Genomic DNA, 27,016 nt, shown 5'->3' on the forward strand with positions numbered 1-27,016 from the left:
TAGCTTTACGATATTCAAAACAGACAAGTGTGATAATTAGAAATGTAACGAATTGTTATACATACGTTTGACTTCCTCTGAATATGTTATTTTGAACTGCGTGCTGTTCGTTTATTGACATTTATCGCCAACAAGTCATAGACACCTACTGTAAAGAATTTGGTCCCCATAAAACTGACACTGTGTGTACATAGTGCGCCAAAATATATGTACAACAACTAAACAAACTCCTGCAGAAGCTGAAGGACGATTTTTGTTAAGTTTTCCTTCATTACCAACATAAGCTCTTTGAAGCCACTCAAGCATCGCAGAAATATAGAAGCCAATTAAACACCGTTATAATAATTGGAAATACTTAGTTTTATTAGAGTAAAAATTTTGTATTTTTAACAATCTATAGCATTATTATCCAGAAGACATTGCAATGAATATTTTACTGTTATAGGGTAGTTTTAAAATGAATTCAAGCACTTTCGTTTGTTTGTTTTTTCGGCCCCTGGTGGCACAGCAGCATATTTGTGGACTTGCACAGTTAGAAACCGGGTTTCTATACTGGCGGTACGTATGTAGCTCACCGTGTAGCTTTGTAGTTAACTAGAAACAAATAAACAAAATTATTTTTTCGCCATGAAGAATTTCTCTTAAGTCCTTCACTTTTCACCTTTGAACAAAATCAGTGTTTCACTCATGCGCATTAATTGGAAACTGCCACGTTGAGTATATTTATCAACTCTTGGATTCACTATTCTTCACTGTTTGACAAGATCGCTGTTCTACTTTGTCTCTACGTGAGTTTCTTTTAATATTAGATAATTACCTGAGTAGATTTATCTGTTTTTGTGAGAGGTGATGTATTCTACTGATTTTCGTACTTGGTTTGTTTTAACTCGTGTTTTCATGAAACCTCAGGAAAAAAAAAAACGCCTGGCTCAGTAAACAACGGTTAGGAAAAAAAGCAAATGCGGAAGCGAACTGTTGAAAAACACGTAACATTCAACTGAATGCATGTGCACGTATGCAACTTATTTTATGTCCGTATATGGATAATAAATTCTAAGACGCAAAAAATAAATATATAAAAGCAAAATAAAAATTGTTAATTTAAAGAGGGAAATAGGGTTGATTAAAAAGTATAGAAATAATAAAGTTGAATCAAAAATAAAGCTTAATTAATTATAAATAAAGTTGAATCAAAATGCAATGGTTATATTTTTTGAACCTACGACTAGAGAGGCTAAAAAAATTAAAGAAACTAGGCTAGGATTTAAGGTTTACATTAAAAATGTAAACATACTTTTTTAAGCTAACATTCCTATTTTGACCCCGTGTCTACAGGACTTATAAACTTTAATGGAGTGAAAATAGGAACATGTAGTCTGAGAAAGTAATGTAAACGCTATTTCCAGTCTAGTTTTATATTTTTATATTATTATATCCTATAAAATAGGATAACAAGTTCCTATTTTCACTCCATTAATGTTTATAAGTACTGTAGACATGGAGTCAAAATAGGAATGTTAGTTTAAAAAAGTATGTAGACACTATTTCCAGCCTGGTTTGTGATTTCTGGTCCTTACCGCGTTTGTTTGGTATCATGGGGACAGAAGTTGAAACCAGAAACCAATGAAAAGCAAGAACTCTGAAAAAATACATCCAAAAACCACAAGATCTCTGAAAACCAAGAACTATGTAGGGACAGACAGTTTAGAATATGATCATAAAGGGATAATCCAAGTCAGTTTGAAAAACAGTGAATTCAAAAAAATTTACTTCAGCTGCAGAAACGTAAAGATCAGGGGTGTGATACTTGTAAATCTAGAAAACCATGCTGCCAGCTGTTTACAACATTTCAACAACCCTTTCCGTAAATTAAAGTGGAGACTTCTCTGTCATACTTCGTGTGGTTAGAAAATAAATGTATGCATTTTAGAAAGGACGTCTCGCGTAGTGTGATTTATGGATAACTATATGTCGTATGTCGGACAAATGGTTCTTTGTACAAATATAGTTTACTATATGTAAAAAATAACATGAAATACATCGTAAGATGTTTAATGGTTCTTTGTACAAATATAGTTTACTATATGTAAAAAATAACATGAAATACATCGTAAGATGTTTAATGGTTCTTTGTACAAATATAGTTTACTATATGTAAAAAATAACATGAAATACATCGTAAGATGTTTAATGGTTCTTTGTACAAATACAGTTTACTATATGTAAAAAATAACATGAAATACATCGTAAGATGTTTAATGGTTCTTTGTACAAATACAGTTTACTATATGTAAAAAATAACATGAAATACATCGTAAGATGTTTAATGGTTCTTTCTACAAATACAGTTTACTATATGTAAAAAATATGAAATACATCGTAAGATGTTTAATGGTTCTTTGTATGAATGAATATAGTTTACTATATGTAAAATTTAACATGAAATACATCTTAAGATGTTTAATGGTTCTTTGTACAAATACAGTTTACTATATGTAAAAAATAACATGAAATACATCGTAAGATGTTTAATGGTTCTTTGTACAAATATAGTTTACTATATGTAAAATTTAACATTAAATACATCGTAAGATGTTTAATGGTTCTTCCTATATCTACAGAATAGTTCGGTTACTTCCTTGGTAGAAGGTCATCTCGGTAAACTAGTATTTATTTAAGCACGTTTTGACCTCAAGCTTATTCAGTAAGAGTTAGGTTTAAATTATGGATATTTTGAATGCGGTTCGATTGATATAAATGTTAATACTCGTAGCAGAAATATGTTCAACATTACGTTTATCTTAACGTCAGCTTCTCTCTGTCATGAACTGTAATTAAAGTATGTTAAAAAGCAAATTTGTTTCCCACGAGTAACTATGGTTCTGGCGAAGTCCATTGATGACGTCACTTAATCTCTTGCCAAAGCTTATTGGCTTTACAAAAGGCCGAGGATTGTCGTCGTAAGGGTTCGATTTCGACATTGATGTCTTTAAATAAATGAATTGCATTTTACTTTCACCGACCATCTGTTTAGTATAAATGAATTTTACTTTCAGACATAGTTTAAGTGAAAACTTTCATTTGAAAAGTTTTAAAAACAAAAGTGTATCTGCGTGTCTGTTTTTGTGTGTGGGTTCCTTAACCAAAAGCACACTCGTCATCTGTGATCGTTTTGCACGTGTTTGAGAATATAAACAAAACACAATCGGCACGGCTATGTTCCCAAATAAAAAAACTAAAACACTCGCTAGTTGTTGTCACGTGATGGCACTTTTGTTACTATTGTGTAAGGCCCTGTATTTGTCAATTGTCAGTACCATGTAGGACGTTATAGATTGTTGTTACTATTATGTAGGGCCTTATAGGTTACCGTTAGTATCACTTATAATACTACAATTTGTATTGTTACCAACATATAGAACCTTAAGTTGTATTCAGTAGTACATATGGCTTTATATAGAAACTTTTATGTTGTTAATAGTACTGCTTAGAATGTTAAATGTTGTTGGGAGCACCTCTTAAAATCTTGTACGTTGTTGGGAGCACCTCTTAAAATCTTGTATTATTGTTAGTAAGAGTTAGAATGTTAGTTGGCAGTACCATTTAAAGTATTATATTTTGTTTGTACCATTTAGAATCTTGTAGCTCGTTCTTAGTAACACCACTTGTATTTTTTAGTACAAGTTAGATTCTTGTATGTTGGTGTTAGTACAACCTTTAACCTTTTATGTAGTTGTCAGTATTTCGTGGGATACTTTATTTCGACGTGAAACATGAAAAAAAACAAAAAACTATCATATTAATCTGATTTACATCGTGAATGTTGTTTGTACAGAATGTCTTGTTTCCACAATTACTGCAGCTGTCTTAACTGATGAACTCTGACATTGGGTTAAAGGTCATGTCATCAGTCACTTGATATATCAAATACTGTAAGACTAACACATTGTTATATCTTCTTTCTTCATAAGTTTAGGATTAGTTTTGTTGGAGGTGAAGTTGATAAAAGGTCATGTTTTTGTATATTTCTAAGATACAGAAAGCAGCCCATCTGAGTGTTACATTTCTGAATATTAGAACATCCATGTTTTACTGTTACAGGTGACGTACGTTCAGTAGTTCGTCATGATAAGAAAATTTATCTACAAGTACCAGAAGTTAATATTGGAGTCTGACAGACATCTTAACTTGAAGCGTGTTTAGCAAGGTGTAGGAAGATCTGTGTTTTCAAGACCAAAACTTCTACAACAGACTTTAATATGCTTCTCGGATAACGAAGGGCGAGTTGACTGTAGTTCGCGTGAACGAGTGATAAGTTATTACACGGGAGAAATAGCCATTATGACAACTGGAGACACCACTCTGTTCAGTACTGTGATGATTTAAATATGAAATAACTGTCACTTATGAGACATTTCCGATTTAGGCTTATCCAAGAACCTGCTAGAGAAGGTGTGTGTTTTTTTTACCGTTGCATACAACGGGGGAATATCTAAAAATTGCTGTTTATTTGAAGGTTCATCGTGGAGAAAAGAAATCGGAAAGTACGTTTATAATTTTACGAAGTCGTGTTTTCAAAGTAATTCATCACCAGTTGTGAATTTCGCTGCTTTCCGTTCCAGGCCTAACTTACAGTGACGCTGGTTGAAAGGTGTCCCCGGGTTAAGAATATTTAACATATATTGATTAACAGAGGGGGTTACGTCGTTATGATATATATGTGCGTTGTATTACAAGTCACCTAATAGTCAACATTTCTTTTATCAACACTCGTCACGTGCAACTCACGTGAACATGTCCTCCGAGGTGGAGAAACACTTGGCCGAAGTCAACCGAAGAATCCGACGAGAATGTACCGTGCACGTAACGGCAGACGATCGACTGTATTACATGAAGTAAGTGACTCCAAGTTCTGGAAATTTATTTAACTTAACACCTATATATTGCTTAGGCTTTGTATCCAAGCAGCTGTGTCTGATAGGGTTTCTTCCATAAAACAACTACGTAACTGTTGTTATTATGTTGTATTTGGTGTCCGATATGATTACCATCTTTGATGAATTAAAACAGTGATAATCTCGGGTTTATTTAAATTTGGACGATAACTCTGTCACATAAAAGGTAATTTATATTGAACTCCGACAGGTCAACGGTCAGTTTACGGACTTTAAATGCTAGAATAAAGGTTTTGGCAAATAGTATAAAACATTGACTGTTGATTAGTGTGGAACCCAAGTTAGATTAGTTTCGAACGCCTTGATGCACATATCATGAGGATGTTACTCGTACCCTTATTGTTTTTATGCCTTGTAATGAGTTTAAACATATCTGTTCAACGGATATGATTCATCAGTATACATTAAATGTTTGTAAAAATTGTGAACAGCGTTTTACATACAACTTTATATTATAGTCTCTGGATGTAACTAACTGATTATGTCATAACTTTGATGCTTTTATTATTAGCCCCGCTGTTTAGGGCGCTTGGTTCACAATAAACAAGTCTAGAATTCGAATCACCGCAACTGAACATGCTTGCCCTTTTCGCCCTAGCTCAAGGGTTGTCGGTAGGTGGTGTTTATTATCTGTCTTATAGTTTGGCCATCACTGCTAAAGTAGGGACAGCTAGTGCAGATAGCCTTCATGTAGATTTTCGCGAAATTCGAAACAAGCTTTTATTCTTTCTTATTAAATACAAAAAATAGTTCTCTTGTAGTACAACTAGGTGGCAGCTCGGACAGAGTACCGGAAGGTGGCAGTTTAGACAGATTTATAAAAAGGAAATTAAATAAAGGTGTATAAAAAAAAACTTCTTAATTACTTTAAGAATAGACAGTAACGACAGGGCTGTGTCGGATGTTCTTGTTGTAAATAGACAGTAACGACAGGGCTGTGTCGGATGTTCATGTTGTAAATAGATAACTAATAAAAAACCTCATTGAGCTTTGTATTATGAGTACTTGGAGAAGAAAGATGAAACTGTTTATTTGACACCAAACTTTGTATTTGTTGTTAAAATGAGTGATTTTCATGTTTGCCAATATAGCTGAAACCCAGAATTCTGTGAAAAGTTTTCATTGCCTGTAGTTGTTTTGTTCCTGTTGTTCTCGTGAACTGCACACCTTTCACGTTCACTGCTCGTGCTCAGAACGCGTGTTAGCCACTCGCTAAACAGTTGGATGATTGAGGATTGTTAAACGGCTGTTGTTTGAAAGAACGCGTGTGTTTATTTAAATATACTTAAACTGTTGATGTTTTCGTCATTAATGTATGTGGATTACAATTGTAGAGAGAGACTGACAGTTAATATCGGAAAGTTCAACTAATTTATATCTTGAACAACCGTGGAAGGTAGAAGGGTTTGATGGAGGGTATATTTTCCCGTAGATATTAAGACTGTTATTTTGTGCCCACTTTGAACAGGATGGAGATGTGATGAAGATCGGTGACAAAAAGAAAGTTAATGTCAAAATAAATTTTCATAATATTTTCTCTCGCTTCCGAATGAGGGGATATTATAGTTACGTTCGTGTGAGTGCCTGTGTATCAGTCTATTCCGCGCGCGTCAGAAAAAACAAACAAACAACTAATTAATCAATGCATTCGAAAATTTTGTACAAAATTGGGAGGTCAGTAGAGGACAGCCCTCCCCAAATTTGATCCGGATTGCGGATCACTTTGAAGCATTTTTGATTATAGGGAGATGTGGTTATTTTTGCGGTTTTGGGTTAAAATAGTTGTCTGGTGCGATCATATTTGTATCACATTTCCTGGGCATATTAGGATTGAGACTCCTTATAACATTACAAGCAATGATCCGGATCGTTGACCATTCCGGATCTAAGAAGGATTTTCTGAGTTTTCCTAGGTGAAATTTAACATTCTCCAACATAAACATGTAACCTTGAAAAGGAGCAGTGTAGATAGGACGTGCTATCTCTGAATGTTCAAGTTTGTTTCTAGCTTTACTTGTCTCCAGCTACCAAATTAATTTGTATTTTGAATGTGAGATAGTGTGGGCAAAACGTAATTAAAATTGGGGGAGTCGTATACTTATGGACATCGTTTGAGGATCGAGGCTCTGGCCCACACTGTCCTGACACCAGTGCATCATAGTTACTGTAGTTCATTATTGTGAACAGTCTAATATACAGTAGTTAGATTATAACTACTGTAGTTCATCATTCTTAACAGTCTAATATACAGTAGTTAGATTATAACTACTGTAGTTCATCATTCTTAACAGTCTAATATACAGTAGTTAGATTATAACTACTGTAGTTCATCATTCTTAACAGTCTAATATACAGTAGTTAGATTATAACTACTGTAGTTCATCATTCTTAACAGTCGAATATACAGTAGTTAGATTATAACTACTGTAGTTCATCATTCTTAACAGTCTAATATACAGTAGTTAGATTATAACTACTGTAGTTCATCATTCTTAACAGTCTAATATACAGTAGTTAGATTATAACTACTGTAGTTCATCATTCTTAACAGTCTAATATACAGTAGTTAGATTATAACTACTGTAGTTCATCATTCTTAACAGTCTAATATACAGTAGTTAGATTATAACTACTGTAGTTCATCATTCTTAAGTCTAATATACAGTAGTTAGATTAGAGCTACTGTAGTTCATCATTCTTAAGTCTAATATACAGTAGTTAGATTAGAGCTACTGTAGTTCATCATTCTTAACAGTCTAATAAACAGTAGTTAGATTATAACTACTGTAGTTCATCATTCTTAACAGTCTAATATACAGTAGTTAGATTATAGCTACTGTAGTTTATCATTCTTAACAGTCTAATATACAGTAGTTGATTATAGCTACTGTAGTTCATCATTCTTAACAGTCTAATATACAGTAGTTAGATTATAGCTACTGTAGTTCATCATTCTTAACAGTCTAATATACAGTAGTTAGATTATAGCTACTGTGGTTCATCATTCTTAACAGTCTAATATACAGTAGTTGATTATAGCTACTGTAGTTCATCATTCTTAACAGTCTAATATACAGTAGTTAGATTATAGCTACTGTAGTTTATCATTCTTAACAGTCTAATATACAGTAGTTAGATTATACCTACTGTAGTTCATCATTCTTAACAGTCTAATATACAGTAGTTAGATTATAACTACTGTAGTTCATCATTCTTAACAGTCTAATATACAGTAGTTAGATTATAACTACTGTAGTTCATCATTCTTAACAGTCTAATATACAGTAGTTAGATTATAACTACTGTAGTTCATCATTCTTAACAGTCTAATATACAGTAGTTAGATTATAACTACTGTAGTTCATCATTCTTAACAGTCTAATATACAGTAGTTAGATTATAACTACTGTAGTTCATCATTGTGAACAAAGTGTAATATACAGTAGTTAGATTATAGCTACTGTAGTTCATCATTGTGAACAAGGTCAAATATACAGTAGTTAGATTATAACTATTGTAGTTCATCATTCTTAACAAAGTCTAATATGCGGTAGTTGGATTATAATTACTGTAGTTCATCATTCTTAACAAAGTCTAATATGCGGTAGTTGGATTATAATTACTGTAGTTCATCATTCTTAACAGTCTAATATACAGTAGTTAGATTATAGCTACTGTAGTTCATCATTCTTAACAGTCTAATATACAGTAGTTAATTATAACTACTGTAGTTCATCATTCTTAAGTCTAATATACAGTAGTTAGATTATAACTACTGTAGTTCATCATTCTTAAGTCAAATATACAGTAGTTAGATTATAGCTATTTTTGTTCATCATTCTTAACAGTCTAATATACAGTAGTTAGATTATAGCTACTATAGTTCATCATTCTTAACAAAGTCTAATATACAGTAGTTCGATTATAACTACTGTAGTTCATCATTCTTAACAGTTTAATATACAGTAGTTAGATTATAGCTACTGTAGTTCATCATTTTTAACAGTCTAGTATACAGTAGTTAGATTATAGCTACTGTAGTTCATCATTTTTAACAGTCTACTATACAGTAGTTAGATTATAGCTACTGTAGTTCATCATTCTTAACAGTCTAATATACAGTAGTTAGATTATAGCTACTGTAGTTCATTATTGTGAACAAAGTGTAATATACAGTAGTCAGATTATAGCTACTGTAGTTCATCATTCTTAACAGTCTAATATACAGTAGTTAGATTATAACTACTGTAGTTCATCATTCTTAACAGTCTAATATACAGTAGTTGGATTATAATTACTGTAGTTCATCATTGTTAAGAAGGTATAATTCATGTATGTTAGATTATAAATTACTGTAGTTCATTATTCTGTATAATATATATATATAACCATTGTTATGGTGCGTACATGTTTTAAAAGCTGAGGAGGCTTCACTATGTTTACTTGCCATAGGACTTTTGGCCGATTTAATTTTCAAACACTTCGCAAAGAATGTATTACATTTGGTACTAGTGTAATATGTAACACAGAATATAGGCTCTAAGTTTGTTTTGTTGTTGGTAACTAGCGGCGAATTTCATGTTTACAATCAATGTTAAAATTCCATCTTAAGCCACAAGGAACAGGAAGTAGAATGTGTAATGTTGGAGTGATCGGTTTATTGTATTGATTTCTAGAAAACCTACGGTACATTCAATCATGTCGCTGTAAGAACAATCAAACATGTTTAATTATTTATATTAGAAATGCTTTTAATTAGAAACATTAAAATAAGTTATACTCACTGTCCGTAGAAATTTAATGAATAATTATTTTTAGTAGGAAGTTGCAACACAAGATTTGTTTGTATAATAGTTTCAGATCTAATAATTCTAATATTTTAATATTCACTTGGTTGATCATTTAAACTGTAATAATTTTAATATTTTAATATTCACTTGCTTGATCATTTAAACTAATAATTCTAATATTTTAATATTTACTTGCTTGATCATTTAAACTAAAATAATTCTAATATTTTAATATTCACTTGCTTGATCATTTAAACTAAAATAATTCTAATATTTTAATATTCACTTGCTTGATCATTTAAACTGTAATAATTCTAATATTTTAATATTCACTTGCTTGATCATTTAAACTGTAATAATTCTAATATTTTAATATTCACTTGCTTGATTATTTAAACTGTTATTCTGTTGAAAGCTTTTATTTTAGTACATTTATACGTTTAACACATTTCATGACTGTAACTAATGTCCAACCATTCGGCTGGAAATATTGACAGGAGAGACTAGACTGACTGTGCAGTTGCGTGTCGGGAGTTTCCGTTCTGTTGATCAGCCACAATGATGTTGGTCTGTGTGTGTGTATATTGTTACAAAAAAAATTCATGGCTACTTGCCAAGCGAAGCCTTGTTTCCAATAGTCCCTGATGTCGGCGTGATGTTCATGTGCAACATGTACTTTATCAGGTTTATAACAACCGGTATTTAAATGCGATGTGCGCATGTTCAAATTTCCTGAAAGGTTGACCTTTCAGAATATCTAATGTGTAAGTTTGACGCGGGTCATATAATACATTGTAGACCTCGACTCGAAATTGACCCTTTACCTTGCCAATTGTGATTCATTGTTGAGATTTATCATTTAACCTTGAAGACTGAGTTTATGCTGAGTGACCACTTGACCTCGAAAACCGTGATTTTTTTTGCTTGAGTGACCATTTTAAATAATAGTTATATATATACACACAAACAAACAAAAACATTTACCACCTTCAAATACTCAGGGCATTACTACTATAATTAGTTTTAATTCTGAACTCCTATACATGTAAGTAAAGGTGCGTAGAGAGAATAAATAATGGTAAACCAGTTGGTGTCCAGAAGAACCACATGCTTCTAGTGTTAAAAACGTACGAATGTTTTCCTCGATGCATGGAAATAAATAAACACAAAGTTTCACCAAAATCGTTGTTATTCAAGTTGAGAAACGCCTTTTAACATAGTCTTCAAAATACCGGTATTCGATAACATGGCACGTGGTAGAAGACTCTCGGTGGTTCATAGGTAAATCTTATGGCTTGTATCACTAACATTCAGTGTTATGTTCTTGCGATGGGTGTAGCATAAATAAGTGCTATTTGAATGTTGCAGACAGAGATCAAACAATGTACAGAGCTGGATTCATGTTATTTTAATGATGTAGTTATGGATCTAACAGTGCTCGGAGCTGGATTCATGTACATCATTATTTGTATATAATGACGTATTAATGGATCAAACAATGTACAGAGCTGGATTCATGTTATTTTAATGATGTAGTTATGGATCTAACAGTGCTCGTAGCTGGATTCATGTACATCATTATTTGTATATAATGACGTATTAATGGATCAAACAATGTACAGAGATGGATTCATGTTATTTTAATGATGTAGTTATGGATCTAACAGTGCTCGGAGCTGGATTCATGTACATCATTATTTGTATATAATGACGTATTAATGGATCTAACAATGTACAGAGATGGATTCATGCACATATTTCCTTAATTATTGCGAACAGTGTGACTAATGATCACTCTTAGGAGAACTTTTCAACAAAATACATTTAAAATAAGGAGTGATTGTACAGTTTCACGTCCCCTAGTTTTAAATGCAACGTGAGGGTTTATGTGTGTGTGAAGGGGTCAAAGGGAATAGTTACAGGGTGCGTCATATAAAGTATAATCATTAACCAAGATTAAAAAACCTTTAACGCCTTTCCAATGGCACAGCAATAAGTGTGAAGGCTTCTAACATTTAAAACTGGGCTTTGTTGTCCAAGGTTGGCGAAGCATAGACAATTAACGTGTATAAACCAACAAATACATACGCCATGTTCAGTCTATCTGTTAAAGTGTTCGAGTGCATTATGTAAACCTTTATGACAAATACATGACGGTCACGACGTTTTGTCAGTATGTGTGGTCATAACAGAAGCTAGTAAACAAGGCGATTAATAATTAACTTATTAGGATATGTCGGTCACGACGTTTTGTCAGTATGTGTGGTCATAACAGAAGCTAGTAAACAAGGCGATTAATAATTAACTTATTAGGATATGTCGGTCACGACATTTTGTCAGTATGTGTGGTCATAACAGAAGCTAGTAAACAAGGCGATTAATAATTAACTTATTAGGATATGTCGGTCACGACATTTTGTCAGTATGTGTGGTCATAACAGAAGCTAGTAAACAAGGCGATTAATAATTAACTTATTAGGATATGTCGGTCACGACGTTTTGTCAGTATGTGTGGTCATAACAGAAGCTAGTAAACAAGGCGATTAATAATTAACTAATTAGGATATGTCGGTCACGACGTTTTGTCAGTATGTGTGGTCATAACAGAAGCTAGTAAACAAGGCGATTAATAATTAACTAACTAGGATATGTCGGTCACGACGTTATGTCAGTATGTGTGGTCATAACAGAAGCTAGTAAACAAGGCGATTAATAATTAACTTATTAGGATATGTCGGTCACGACGTTTTGTCAGTATGTGTGGTCATAACAGAAGCTAGTAAACAAGGCGATTAATAATTAACTAATTAGGATATGTCGGTCACGACGTTTTGTCAGTATGTGTGGTCATAACAGAAGCTAGTAAACAAGGCGATTAATAATTAACTAACTAGGATATGTCGGTCATGACGTTTTGTCAGATTGTGTGGTTTTTATCTGAAGTTTGTAAAGACGGCTATTGCTCTTTATCTTTGTCAAAAAATTGAATTTGAAATCCTACAGTGTTTGTGGCCTTGGTGGCTTTATAATCCTTGCATTTTTGGCTTTGGTCCCTGGCTAGAGACCATAATTTGTGTTAGCCTTGATTTTAGATGAGAGACCCATACCGTGTTATCCCAGGTATCTGATAAAAGATCTACGTTAATGAGATGTAAGAAACGGTAGAAAAGAAATTTCAATGAGCAATGAATTAAACAAGAAGGACAACATGGCCGCTATAGAAACCTTGTACTAAAACTGGCTAATTTTTGACCTCCTGTCTACTGTGTAGGTGAAGGTAGGAATCATGCAATGTCTTCATCGGAGGAAATAATTGGAAAACAAAGTACCATACGATGTAGCTAGGAGAAACAAAAGATGAGCAACCAATAGGAAGACACTAGTGGTAACGAGAAGCTTTTCTATCTCCTGCAGGCAGTCGGCCTCCAGATGAGGGATCAGTACAACCCCTGGGTTTGTCTCGTAGTGTTGAACTCAACTGGGTATTGACAAACGGATTTTATCAGAAATAAACAACAAAAGAGTCGCATACAGAATCTAAACCAGTATTCCATTGACGATATCATGACAAGTCTTTTGTTGTGGCACTGTCTGGGGTTGCCAAGTCCACGGATTTCCCGCGGATTTAGGCTTCTTTATTGTTATTATTTGTTGGTGTTTAATAAAGCTGCGTTGGTCGGTAAGGGGTGGCTTGATTAGGTGCGTGGCAATGAGCCCACTAAAGTGCAACAAGAAAACAAATCTTTTAAGATAGTCCGTCGTTACTCAGAATTTAGTAATGTGAATATAACCTGTTGTAATTGCACTTAAAACAGTAAGGTTGAACATTTTACGCCATATAAGTGAGAACTAGTTTTGCATAAAATATATTGTTCGTTTTTGCTTGCATTAACCATCTATTTCGCCCCACAAAAATTTAAAACTATCTGATATAATCAACTGTAAGCTACCAAAGAACGTAGTAACTGATTAACGGATACGCTTACTACATTTTATTATTTAAATTTTCAAACTTATTTTGAAAATCTACGATTTTATATGGTTTACAATTGCTGTCGCTAGAGGACACTACAAAACATATAGTATTTTAACTTTTAATTCCTAGTCACGGAAATTGATTTTTTTAATTATAAAAAAGAACGTAGTTTAATAAAATCTATAGAAACAGACGTATAGACAAAACCTCTTCAATTAGCATGAAGAAACTTCGCTCGATAAAACACGAGCACCTCGAAGTAGCACAGCGGCATGTCTTCCAACTTAGAGCGCTAGAAGTCGAGTTTTCATATCGTTGGTAGATACAACACAGATATCCTACTGTGAGCGTTTGTTCTTATCTGTAAACAAACAAACGCGTATCTCGCATTAAAGGTCTTAAAAACGTCTCCTTCCACATCTTCCATCTAACGTAACAAGTTTTATTTTACTTTAACAATCTGTAGTGTTGTTGTCACTATTAATTTCCCAATGAAAAGTTCAATACAATATTATTTCTATGATTAGTACAATTTATTGAAATTGTTTTCGGGTCGTGACTAAGGTGGTGTTTCGAGGTAATAGGCCACGGTACGATGTTTAGAAACCATTGGTTTTATTTGAAGATTTATTATTATATTTTAATCTAAATCTACTTTTTAATGTGCATTTGCAGTTTTTAATAATACGCAAACAAAAGTGAAATAATTAACTTTCAATTAGCAATGTTGTTGATATCTTTTGTTTAGTAAATTGATATCCAATTACATTTCTCATTGGAAGATGGCGCCACATTCCAATTTGCTGGAATTTATCACCCAATAAATTGCACAATTTTTATTGCGTTTCAGGAATGCAAATACTGTCGACTTGAATCTTGTAATGTGAGAAAGCTTTTGAGAAATAGTTAGATGGTAGGAACATTTTATTCCCTCCAGGGGGAGTTAAATGTTAACTTATTAAATGCAGCAAGTATTATTGCTTGCTTATAAAGAGAATTAACTTGGAGGCTTCTCAGTCTGAAGGAAGTAATGAAATTAGTCTCGAACTCAACGCTCGTAAGGCATTTCAGCTGTAATTATACCACGAACGAATAACGTTAGTTGATCAAGATTCAATCATAATCCCTACAATGGCCTACATCAACTAAGGCTCTGTGCATTATTAACACCGTAAATGTTCTTTACAGCAGCTTGTTCTACGTCTGTTATTAACACCGTAAATGTTCTTGAGCAGCTTGTTTTACGTCTGTTATCAACACCGTAAATGTTTTTTAGAGCAACTTGTTCTACGTCTGTCATTAACGCAGTAAATGTTCTTTAGAGCAGCTTGTTCTACGTCTGTTATTAACATAAATGTTCTTGAGCAGCTTGTTTTACGTCTGTTATTAACACCGTAAATGTTCTTTAGAGCAACTTGTTCTACGTCTGTCATTAACGCAGTAAATGTTCTTTAGAGCAGCTTGTTCTACGTCTGTTATTAACATAAATGTTCTTTAGAGCAACTTGTTCTACGTCTGTCATTAACGCAGTAAATGTTCTTTAGAGCAGATTGTTCTATATCTAATAACACAATGAAAAATGTTTGATAGTACCATAAACTTGCTTTAAGCGGGCTATTCTTTCTGTATTCCACGAAATACGGTAAGTGTTATTTAATAATTAAAACAAAGCTATTTCACGTACGTTCATTGTTTTGTGTAACTAAAACAGAAGAAAATATTGTACTAAAGTAATTAGGGTACAAAAATAAAAATATGGTATTAAAGTAATTAGGGTACAAAAATACATATTTATGCCTTCCGTCTTGGCTGTCATTTAAATATCGGGGATTCTGACGCACATAGCTCTCGAGTGAGTAGCTTTGGGTAACTATCAAACTACTGCCCTCTCGCGAAAACTGAGAGAATGCGATTTTCACGGATAAGGTTGTTGGACAAATCAAACGTGCCAACAGAATCTGCGATTTCTCCAAGAGCTGAAACATATTATAAAACATTCCTACATCTCTACGTCATATTCCAAAGACTGGCACGTGAATACACATAAAGTACCAATATGATGACAGCTAATTAAACCACTGAAGCTGATAATAATGTGGCTCCCACAACCATTTCAGATTCCCCTTGTAACTTCAGTTAATAAAGAGTGTGGAATAACTGTGGCTGCTATTAAGATTCCTGAGAACGAAGATATTCCTGAGAACAAAATGAAATTAGAACACCTTTCGATCCTGAAAAGTTGCACAGAGTTCAGTGTTTGTTTGTTTTGTATTATGTGTGTGGGGGCGTGTGTTTTAATAAATAAAGTGGCCAGTATAACGTGCCATAATAATACAAGAGAAGATTAAATACTAGTCTATTTTAAATTAGGCCTCTAATGGCTTTATGATTAGAGGGATCGACTAAGGAACGTGGGATCGAATCCCGTTCCTGAACAGCCATGAGGGCCTTATAATGGGAAGGTCAATTTAAGCTAAGAGAAGGTGGTGTTAACTTTCTTCTACTCTAACTTATGAACACTTAGCTCAGCCCACAAGGTAGCTCTTCAAGTTTCAACAAACAAACGAGCATTTCTATACTTGAGAGCCCGGCATGACAGGGTGGTTTGGATGCTTGACTCGTAATCTGAGGGTCGCAAGTTCAAATCCCTTTCACATCAAACATACTCGCCCTTTCAGCCGTGGGGGCATTATAACGATCAATCTCACTATTTGTTGGTAAAAGAGTAGCCCAAGAGTTGGCAGTAGGTGGTGATGACTAGCTGCCATCTCTCCAGTCTTACACTGCTAAATTAGGGACGGCTAGCGCAGATAGCCCTCGTGTAGCTTTGCGCGAAATTATAAAACAAACAAATCAATCTATACTTGCACTTGTAAAATATTTGTATTAGCGCTAAAATAACAGTTACAAAACAAGATATTAAAGTTTTATCATTCGATAGTTTTCTTACCTTTATTAAAAACAGGAATATTTAATGCCAAAATTATCAAATATAGTAGCTGAAACTGCTTAGCAGAATAGACGTAATTATTACAAATACTTCAGTAATACTGTGTACAATAGTGTAATAAAAATATATTTCAGACAAAGAACTGTAGGATAAGTGGTATACGTTTTTCACTAATCATTCGATCAAGCGCCACCTAGCGCACATGGAAAAAAATACATAGTATTCGAGTACAAAAACAGAATCAATAAGCGAACGAAATATCCTTGAACTTTTGAAAAATGAATCAACTTCCACAGTAATAATTATGTAACTAGTAAACAACAAAAGTTTATATTAGTGTATCAATAAAAAATATATTTGTTTCTCTGAAACAATCTGATCATACAAAAATGCAAAGAAGATTGTGATTTCTAGTTAAAGAAACTCAAGTCACCTTCTCTTCCCCAGATTTTGAAATGCATCTCCTTTATGCTACAGAAAAATTTTAAATGATAAAAATATATTAAACTCTCTCAAAATATCACGTTCATAATAACAGGCCATACCTGGCCTGGGTGGGTGAGGTAGTAACATGTGTAAATCACTTAAGTGATAGCTTCTTTATTGTTTTGTTCTAAAATGATGAATAAACATTGGGATGTAGGTTCAACACACATCTACGTTGACCAGTATACTGTTAGTTTATGGTGTAGGTTCAACACACATCTACGTTGACCAGTAAACTGTTAGTTTATGGTATAGGTTCAACACACATCTATGTTGACCAGTAAACTGTTAGTTTGTGGTGTAGGTTCAACACACATCTATGTTGACCAGCAAACTGTTAGTTTGTGGTGTAGGTTCAACACACATCTATGTTGACCAGCAAACTGTTAGTTTATTGTGTAGGTTCAACACACATCTATGTTGACCAGCAAACTGTTAGTTTATGGTGTAGGCTCAACACACATCTATGTTGACCAGCAAACTGTTAGTTTATGGTGTAGGCTCAACACACATCTATGTTGACCAGCAAACTGTTAGTTTATGGTGTAGGTTCAACACACATCTATGTTGACCAGCAAACTGTTAGTTTATGGTGTAGGTTCAACACACATCTATGTTGACCAGCAAACTGTTAGTTTATGGTGTAGGTTCAACACACATCTATGTTGACCAGCAAACTGTTAGTTTATGGTGTAGGTTCAACACACATCTATGTTGACCAGCAAACTGTTAGTTTATGGTGTAGGTTCAACACACATCTATGTTGACCAGCAAACTGTTAGTTTGTGGTGTAGGTTCAACACATCTATGTTGACTTTGTGGTGTAGGTTCAACACACATCTATGTTGACTTTGTGGTGTAGGTTCAACACACATCTATGTTGACTTTGTGGTGTAGTTTCAACACACATCTATGTTGACCAGCAAACTGTTAGTTTGTGGTGTAGGCTCAACACACATCTATGTTGACTTTGTGGTGTAGGCTCAACACACATCTATGTTGACTTTGTGGTGTAGTTTCAACACACATCTATGTTGACCAAGAAACTGTTAGTTTGTGGTGTAGGTTCAACACACATCTATGTTGACCAGCAAACTGTTAGTTTGTGGTGTAGGTTCAACACACATCTATGTTGACCAGCAAACTGTTAGTTTGTGGTGTAGGTTCAACACACATCTATGTTGACCAGCAAACTGTTAGTTTGTGGTGTGGGTTCAACACACATCTATGTTGACCAGCAAACTGTTAGTTTATGGTGTAGGTTCAACACACATCTATGTTGACCAGCAAACTGTTAGTTTATGATGTAGGTTCAACACACATCTATGTTGACTGTTGTATGTGTAGGTTCAACACACATCTATGTTGACCAGCAAACTTTGTGGTGTAGGTTCAACACACATCTATGTTGACTTTGTGGTGTGGGTTCAACACACATCTATGTTGACTTTGTGGTGTGGGTTCAACACACATCTATGTTGACTTTGTGGTGTGGGTTCAACACACATCTATGTTGACTTTGTGGTGTAGTTTCAACACACATCTGTGTTGACCAGCAAACTGTTAGTTTATGGTGTAGGCTCAACACACATCTATGTTGACCAGCAAACTGTTAGTTTATGGTGTAGGTTCAACACACATCTATGTTGACCAGCAAACTGTTAGTTTATGGTGTAGGTTCAACACACATCTATGTTGACCAGCAAACTGTTAGTTTATGGTGTAGGTTCAACACACATCTATGTTGACCAGCAAACTGTTAGTTTATGGTGTAGGTTCAACACACATCTATGTTGACCAGCAAACTGTTAGTTTATGGTGTAGGTTCAACACACATCTATGTTGACCAGCAAACTGTTAGTTTGTGGTGTAGGTTCAAACTGTTGACTTTGTGGTGTAGGTTCAACACATCTATGTTGACTTTGTGGTGTAGGTTCACATCACACATCTAGTTTGTGGTGTACCAGCAAACTATGTTGAGTTTGTGGTGTAGGCTCAACACACATCTATGTTGACTTTGTGGTGTAGTTTCAACACACATCTATGTTGACCAAGAAACTGTTAGTTTGTGGTGTAGGTTCAACACACATCTATGTTGACCAGCAAACTGTTAGTTTGTGGTGTAGGTTCAACACACATCTATGTTGACCAGCAAACTGTTAGTTTGTGGTGTGGGTTCAACACACATCTATGTTGACCAGCAAACTGTTAGTTTGTGGTGTGGGTTCAACACACATCTATGTTGAAGAGCAAACTGTTAGTTTATGGTGTAGGTTCAACACACATCTATGTTGACCAGCAAACTGTTAGTTTATGATGTAGGTTCAACACACATCTATGTTGACCAGCAAACTGTTAGTTTATGATGTAGGTTCAACACACATCTATGTTGACTTTGTGGTGTAGGTTCAACACACATCTATGTTGACTTTGTGGTGTGGGTTCAACACACATCTATGTTGACTTTGTGGTGTGGGTTCAACACACATCTATGTTGACTTTGTGGTGTGGGTTCAACACACATCTATGTTGACTTTGTGGTGTGGGTTCAACACACATCTATGTTGACTTTGTGGTGTGGGTTCAACACACATCTATGTTGACCAGCAAACTGTTAGTTTGTGGTGTAGGCTCAACACACATCTGTGTTGACCAGCAAACTGTTAGTTTGTGGTGTAGGCTCAACACACATCTGTGTTGACCAGCAAACTGTTAGTTTGTGGTGTAGGTTCAACACACATCTATGTTGACCAGCAAACTGTTAGTTTGTGGTGTAGGTTCAACACACATCTATGTTGACCAGCAAACTGTTAGTTTGTGGTGTAGGTTCAACACACATCTATGTTGACTTTGTGGTGTAGGTTCAACACACATCTATGTTGACTTTGTGGTGTAGGTTCAACACACATCTATGTTGACTTTGTGGTGTAGGTTCAACACACATCTATGTTGACTTTGTGGTGTAGGTTCAACACACATCTATGTTGACTTTGTGGTGTAGTTTCAACTCACATCTATGTTGACCAGCAAACTGTTTGTTGAACCTACACCACAAACTCACATTTATGTTGACCAGGAAACTGTTAGTTTGTGGTGTAGGTTCAACACACATTGTTGACCAGCAAACTGTTAGTTTGTGGTGTAGGTTCAACACACATCTATGTTGACCAGCAAACTGTTAGTTTATGGTGTAGGTTCAACACATCTATGTTGACCAGCAAACTGTTAGTTTATGGTGTAGGTTCAACACACATCTATGTTGACCAGCAAACTGTTAGTTTGTGGTGTAGGTTCAACACATCTATGTTGACTTTGTGGTGTAGGTTCAACACACATCTATGTTGACTTTGTGGTGTAGTTTCAACACACATCTATGTTGACCAGCAAACTGTTAGTTTGTGGTGTAGGCTCAACACACATCTATGTTGACTTTGTGGTGTAGGCTCAACACACATCTATGTTGACTTTGTGGTGTAGGTTCAACACACATCTATGTTGACCAGCAAACTGTTAGTTTATGGTGTAGGTTCAACACACATCTATGTTGACCAGCAAACTGTTAGTTTGTGGTGTAGGTTCAACACACATCTATGTTGACTTTGTGGTGTAGGTTCAACACACATCTATGTTGACTTTGTGGTGTAGTTTCAACACACATCTATGTTGACCAGCAAACTGTTAGTTTGTGGTGTAGGCTCAACACACATCTATGTTGACTTTGTGGTGTAGGCTCAACACACATCTATGTTGACTTTGTGGTGTAGGCTCAACACACATCTATGTTGACTTTGTGGTGTAGTTTCAACACACATCTATGTTGACCAAGAAACTGTTAGTTTGTGGTGTAGGTTCAACACACATCTATGTTGACCAGCAAACTGTTAGTTTGTGGTGTGGGTTCAACACACATCTATGTTGACCAGCAAACTGTTAGTTTGTGGTGTGGGTTCAACACACATCTATGTTGACCAGCAAACTGTTAGTTTGTGGTGTGGGTTCAACACACATCTATGTTGAAGAGCAAACTGTTAGTTTATGATGTAGGTTCAACACACATCTATGTTGACCAGCAAACTGTTAGTTTATGATGTAGGTTCAACACACATCTATGTTGACCAGCAAACTGTTAGTTTATGATGTAGGTTCAACACACATCTATGTTGACCAGCAAACTGTTAGTTTATGATGTAGGTTCAACACACATCTATGTTGACTTTGTGGTGTGGGTTCAACACACATCTATGTTGACTTTGTAGTGTGGGTTCAACACACATCTATGTTGACTTTGTAGTGTGGGTTCAACACACATCTATGTTGACTTTGTGGTGTAGGTTCAACACACATCTATGTTGACCAACAAACTGTTAGTTTGTGGTGTAGGTTCAACACACATCTATGTTGACTTTGTGGTCTAGGTTCAACACACATCTATGTTGACTTTGTGGTCTAGGTTCAACACACATCTATGTTGACTTTGTGGTCTAGGTTCAACACACATCTATGTTGACTTTGTGGTGTAGTTTCAACACACATCTATGTTGATTTTGTGGTGTAGGTTCAACACACATCTATGTTGACTTTGTGGTGTAGTTTCAACTCGCATCTATGTTGACCAGCAAACTGTTTGTTGAACCTACACCACAAACTCACATTTATGTTGACCAGGAAACTGTTTGTTGAACCTACACCACAAACTCACATTTATGTTGACCAGGAAACAGTTTGTGGTGTAGGTTCAACACACATTGTTGACCAGCAAACTGTTAGTTTGTGGTGTAGGTTCAACACACATCTATGTTGACCAGCAAACTGTTAGTTTGTGGTGTAGGTTCAACACACATCTATGTTGACCAATACTGTTAGTTTGTGGTGTAGGTTCAACACACATCTATGTTGACCAGCAAACTGTTAGTTTGTGGTGTAGGTTCAACACGCATCTATGTTGACTTTGTGGTGTAGGTTCAACACGCATCTATGTTGACTTTGTGGTGTAGGTTCAACACGCATCTATGTTGACTTTGTGGTGTAGGTTCAACACACATCTATGTTGACTTTGTGGTGTAGGCTCAACACACATCTATGTTGACCAATAAACTGTTAGTTTGTGGTGTAGGTTCAACACACATCTATGTTGACCAGCAAACTGTTAGTTTGTGGTGTAGGTTCAACACACATCTATGTTGACCAGCAAACTGTTAGTTTGTGGTGTGGGTTCAACACACATCTATGTTGACCAGCAAACTGTTGGTTTGTGGTGTGGGTTCAACACACATCTATGTTGACCAGCAAACTGTTAGTTTATGATGTAGGTTCAACACACATCTATGTTGACCAGCAAACTGTTAGTTTGTGGTGTATGTTCAACACACATCTATGTTGACTTTGTGGTGTAGGTTCAACACACATCTATGTTGACTTTGTGGTGTGGGTTTAACACACATCTATGTTGACTTTGTGGTGTAGGTTCAACACACATCTATGTTGACTTTGTGGTATGGGTTCAACACACATCTATGTTGACCAGCAAACTGTTAGTTTGTGGTGTGGGTTCAACACACATCTATGTTGACCAGCAAACTGTTAGTTTGTGGTGTGGGTTCAACACACATCTATGTTGACCAGCAAACTGTTAGTTTGTGGTGTGGGTTCAACACACATCTTTGTTGACCAGCAAACTGTTAGTTTATGATGTAGGTTCAACACACATCTATGTTGACCAGCAAACTGTTAGTTTGTGGTGTATGTTCAACACACATCTATGTTGACTTTGTGGTGTAGGTTCAACACACATCTATGTTGACTTTGTGGTGTGGGTTTAACACACATCTATGTTGACTTTGTGGTGTAGGTTCAACACACATCTATGTTGACTTTGTGGTGTGGGTTCAACACACATCTATGTTGACTTTGTGGTGTGGGTTCAACACACATCTATGTTGACTTTGTGGTGTGGGTTCAACACACATCTATGTTGACTTTGTGGTGTGGGTTCAACACACATCTATGTTGACTTTGTGGTGTGGGTTCAACACACATCTATGTTGACTTTGTGGTGTGGGTTCAACACACATCTATGTTGACCAGCAAACTGTTTGTTGAACCTACACCACAAACTCACATCTATGTTGACCAGCAAACTGTTTGTTGAACCTACACCACAAACTCACATCTATGTTGACCAGCAAACTGTTAGTAGTGTTATAACTGTGATTTGCGCAGTATCACTTGGTTTGTTTTAGCATTTTCTGAATTACGCGCAAAACTAAACGAGAGCTATCTGCTCTAGTCGTCCCTAATTTAGCAGTGTAAGACTAGAAGGGAAACAGCTAGTCACTGCCACCCACCGCCAACTCTTGGGGTACTTGTTATCAACGAATAGTGAGATTGACCGTCACATTATTATGTCCCCAGGATTGAAACAGAAATCATTTTTGGTGACGAGGATTCGAACCCGCGACTCTCAGATTACGAGTCGAGCGCTCCCTAACTACCCGACCGTGCATTACTTAAATTACTTAAAGAATCTTTAAAGGTGCAATATATCTTTAGGGTTTTAGTTTATTTTGCATGGTGTATTTGTCACTATCGCACCACTGAATAACCATCTTGAAGTGACAAATAAAGTTCCCTTCAGAGAATTATCATTCTTTTGTTTTAAGAAGTTACGTTGTGTTTATTTTCACACACACACGCGCGAAACGAAAATTATTCTAAGAATTCTAGGTCACCTAAAGTCTTACTACCTAAGCAGTTTGGAGTTCATGTTAAGTGTTTTGTCATGCGGTCAGGAAACTTGTCCTATGCTTTCTTTATTTTTGAATTTCGCGCAAAGACAGTCGAGGGCTATCTGCGCTAGCCGTCCCTAATTTAGCAGTGTAAGACTAGAGGGAAGGCAGCTAGTCATGACATCCACTGCCAACTCTTGGGCTACTCTTTTATCAACGAATAGTGGGATTGACCGTCAAATTATAACGCGCCCATGGCTGAAAAGGCGAGCGTGTTTGGTGTGACGGGGATGCGAACCCGCGACCCTCCCTCAGATTGAGTCGCACGCCTTAACGCACCTGGTCATACCGGGCCAGTCGCATGCTATGTTGTTTTTTTTTTATGATAAAATTTTATGCACACAGACAGATCACAGAATTCTTGTTCTGACATATTGGATTTCCAAGGATATGAAATGTTTTGGGATTATGTTTATTGGTTCGACCCAGGAGTTATGACTTGGCTCGTATGTCGATTGGTTTTCTTCCTGTCACCGGTACTGTTCTCGACATTTCTCAGTAGTTTTGTGGATATTCGAAGCTTGAAAACAAACTTGTAGCAGCAATGTAAGTGATTTTTTTTTTTTTAATGTAATGCCCGTATGTATATTTCTCATCGTCTAGCATGTGTTTGTCAGGGATTTGTTTACTTGTAAAAGTAACTGTCATCACATGACCGCATCAATTCCATTGAAACAACTACAAATGTTAATTTCCATGAATATTTAAAACTGTTTGCTTAAAACCCGCATTTGGAGGATCTATAATAGTTCAAATGGTATTATGGTATCATTATAAAAAAAAAACAGCAACACAAAACCACTGGTTTAATGACCATTCAGAGCATCGACTCCCACGGTACTGTTATTATCATGTCGTGATAATATTCTGTTTTCAAAGTATCTTATTATAATGGAGTTTATGATATATACGTCCAAAGTACGGATCTCTGAAACTACCGCACCAATCCTAACTGGGAAATATTTTTATAGCTGAGAAATAAACGAAAACAGCGAAATTTCCACAGAAATGTTTCAGATCTAACCAATTAAAATTACAACAAAAGGAGTAAGTTTCAGATATAAAAACCAAAAAACAAACTTAAATATTTGTTTCTTTAGTGAAAACCTCACGAGTGTTGCAACATTAAAGCAAGACTTTCATTAACAACTCAGTCTATAAAGAAATACTTCAATAAAAGCTACTCTGTGACGTAATACTGTGATGACAGCTCATGTTTATACTAAAATTTAAATATTTTTTCTCACGGATGGAGAACATAGAATGTCAAGTATTAGTTCATTACTGTAGAACTGTCAAACAATTACAGAAAGGGCCAAAGGAACTAGCAGGTATATCTGCCTAAAGCACTTCTGTTACTTGTTATAATGTGGCATCATTTATATTAATTACAGCATTGTTATGATATTTTTTAATATTTACAATGTTTTTAGCCGCGGCATAATGGCTCCAAGTGTTTTTTGTTTTTCAAGTGTAACTTTAGCTTATAGCTCCGTCATCTCTTGACCGATTTAAGTATAGTTTTGGACTAGGGAGGTCAAACCCTTTTTTACTGATATATATGACAACGCTCAAGTTCTTGTAGCTTAAATTACTATGGTCTGCCTAAAAGACTCTGTTTGAGTGTGGGCTAATAGGGATCTTAATGAGTAATACAGTTGAATCGAGTACACACGCGCTCCAAACTCGTGTTTCTGGCACACAAATTGTAGCTAATGAAAAGAAAAAAGAAAAGGTCTCGTAGACTGACTTAATCCTCCCTAGAAGAGTTCCGGCATGGCTAGGTGGGTAAGACGTTCGACTCGTAATCCGAGGGTCGCGGGTTCGAATCCCCGTCACATCAAACATGCTCGCCCTTTCAGCCGTGGGGGCGTTATAATGTGACGGCCAATCCCACTATTCGTTGGTAAAAAAAGTAGCCGAAGAGTTGGCGGTGGGTGGTGATGACTAGCTGCCTTCCCTCTAGTCTTACACTGCTAAATTAGGGACGGCTAGCGCAGATAGCCCTCAAGTAGCTTTGCCTGGAATTCAAAACAAACAAACAAACTTCGCTAGAAGAACTTCAAGTGCCGCCGGTATTGAGGATTCTCTTGTTATAATATTGCATGATTTTCACAAAGTTTAGGATGCGTGGTTTTTGTTTTTATTGACATATTTTTTGGATTAATTTATTCGAGTTCAGTGACACTTCACTGTCTCCATAATTTCCTGTTTCTTATTCATTTAGTCGTTCCTTTATCACGTTGTTGTTTCATGAAATGTTTGTCGAAATTAACTCGCAGCTGTGAAGTCAGCTTTCGACATAGTTATAAAATATTATTAGTTATCCTAGTTTAATGCATACGGATAGGTTATAATTGAGTTATATTCTGTCCTTTGTAATAGAGTTTTAAGATGTTAACATTGTAATACTGCTAATATGTCAGTACGTTAGCAGTGATTAGCTAATTCATCTCTCCTACTAAAAATGATGTCAGATTTTGCTACAATTTGACAATTCTTTCGAATTTATACTTTCAAAATATTTCCAAGGCTTTAAAGCAGTGTCTCATTTTTCCACGACTGATAAATATAAACTTGACAGCATTTGGACATTTTGTTTCAAGTATGAGGCTTGTGTAACGTTTCTAAAATGGGTTTGTGTTCTAAGAGAATGTTTCAGTTCTTTAGTAGACAAATCAGGTATTATAAATTCATTAACGTCTGGGGTTTGATGTCTTTAATAACAATTTCGATATGTCTGTAGATCTATTTAATATAACTATTTGTTTAACCTCACGAATAAATAGTTAAGTATATTACAGTAAAGGTGTCTCTATTTCTGTATAAATAAATAGTTAAGTATATCACAGTAAAGGTGTCACTATTTCTGCGTGTTTCCATTACTATTATAATGATGATTCAAGATATCCATATATTTCCATGTTTTATGTATAAAGTTGAAAACTAATTAATTTCCTAATTGTTAATGATAATCGATAGGAAGAACGTGTCTGTGAACTGTGTATCATGTGTCCAGAGACGGGCGTCTGATTAAAAACGTTAGTTTATTGTTATCTCCCATATCAATCAAT

The 27,016-nt window shown here is 35.3% G+C and overlaps 1 protein-coding gene across 2 annotated transcripts in view; it reads left to right on the forward strand.

Moving 5' to 3' along the window:
* LOC143230239 (uncharacterized) overlaps positions 1 to 27,016 on the forward strand; it is a 110,211-nt gene that overhangs the window by 32,680 nt on the left and 50,515 nt on the right. For both annotated transcript variants that reach the window (XM_076463433.1, XM_076463430.1), the window contains exon 2: positions 4,102 to 4,895. In XM_076463433.1, the coding sequence (XP_076319548.1) occupies positions 4,795 to 4,895 (101 nt within the window). In that variant the 5' untranslated portion in view covers positions 4,102 to 4,794. The remainder of the gene's footprint in view (positions 1 to 4,101; positions 4,896 to 27,016) is intronic.

Source organism: Tachypleus tridentatus, chromosome 10 (assembly GCF_004210375.1).
Source record: "Tachypleus tridentatus isolate NWPU-2018 chromosome 10, ASM421037v1, whole genome shotgun sequence".
NCBI classification, from domain to species: Eukaryota; Metazoa; Arthropoda; class Merostomata; order Xiphosura; family Limulidae; genus Tachypleus; species Tachypleus tridentatus.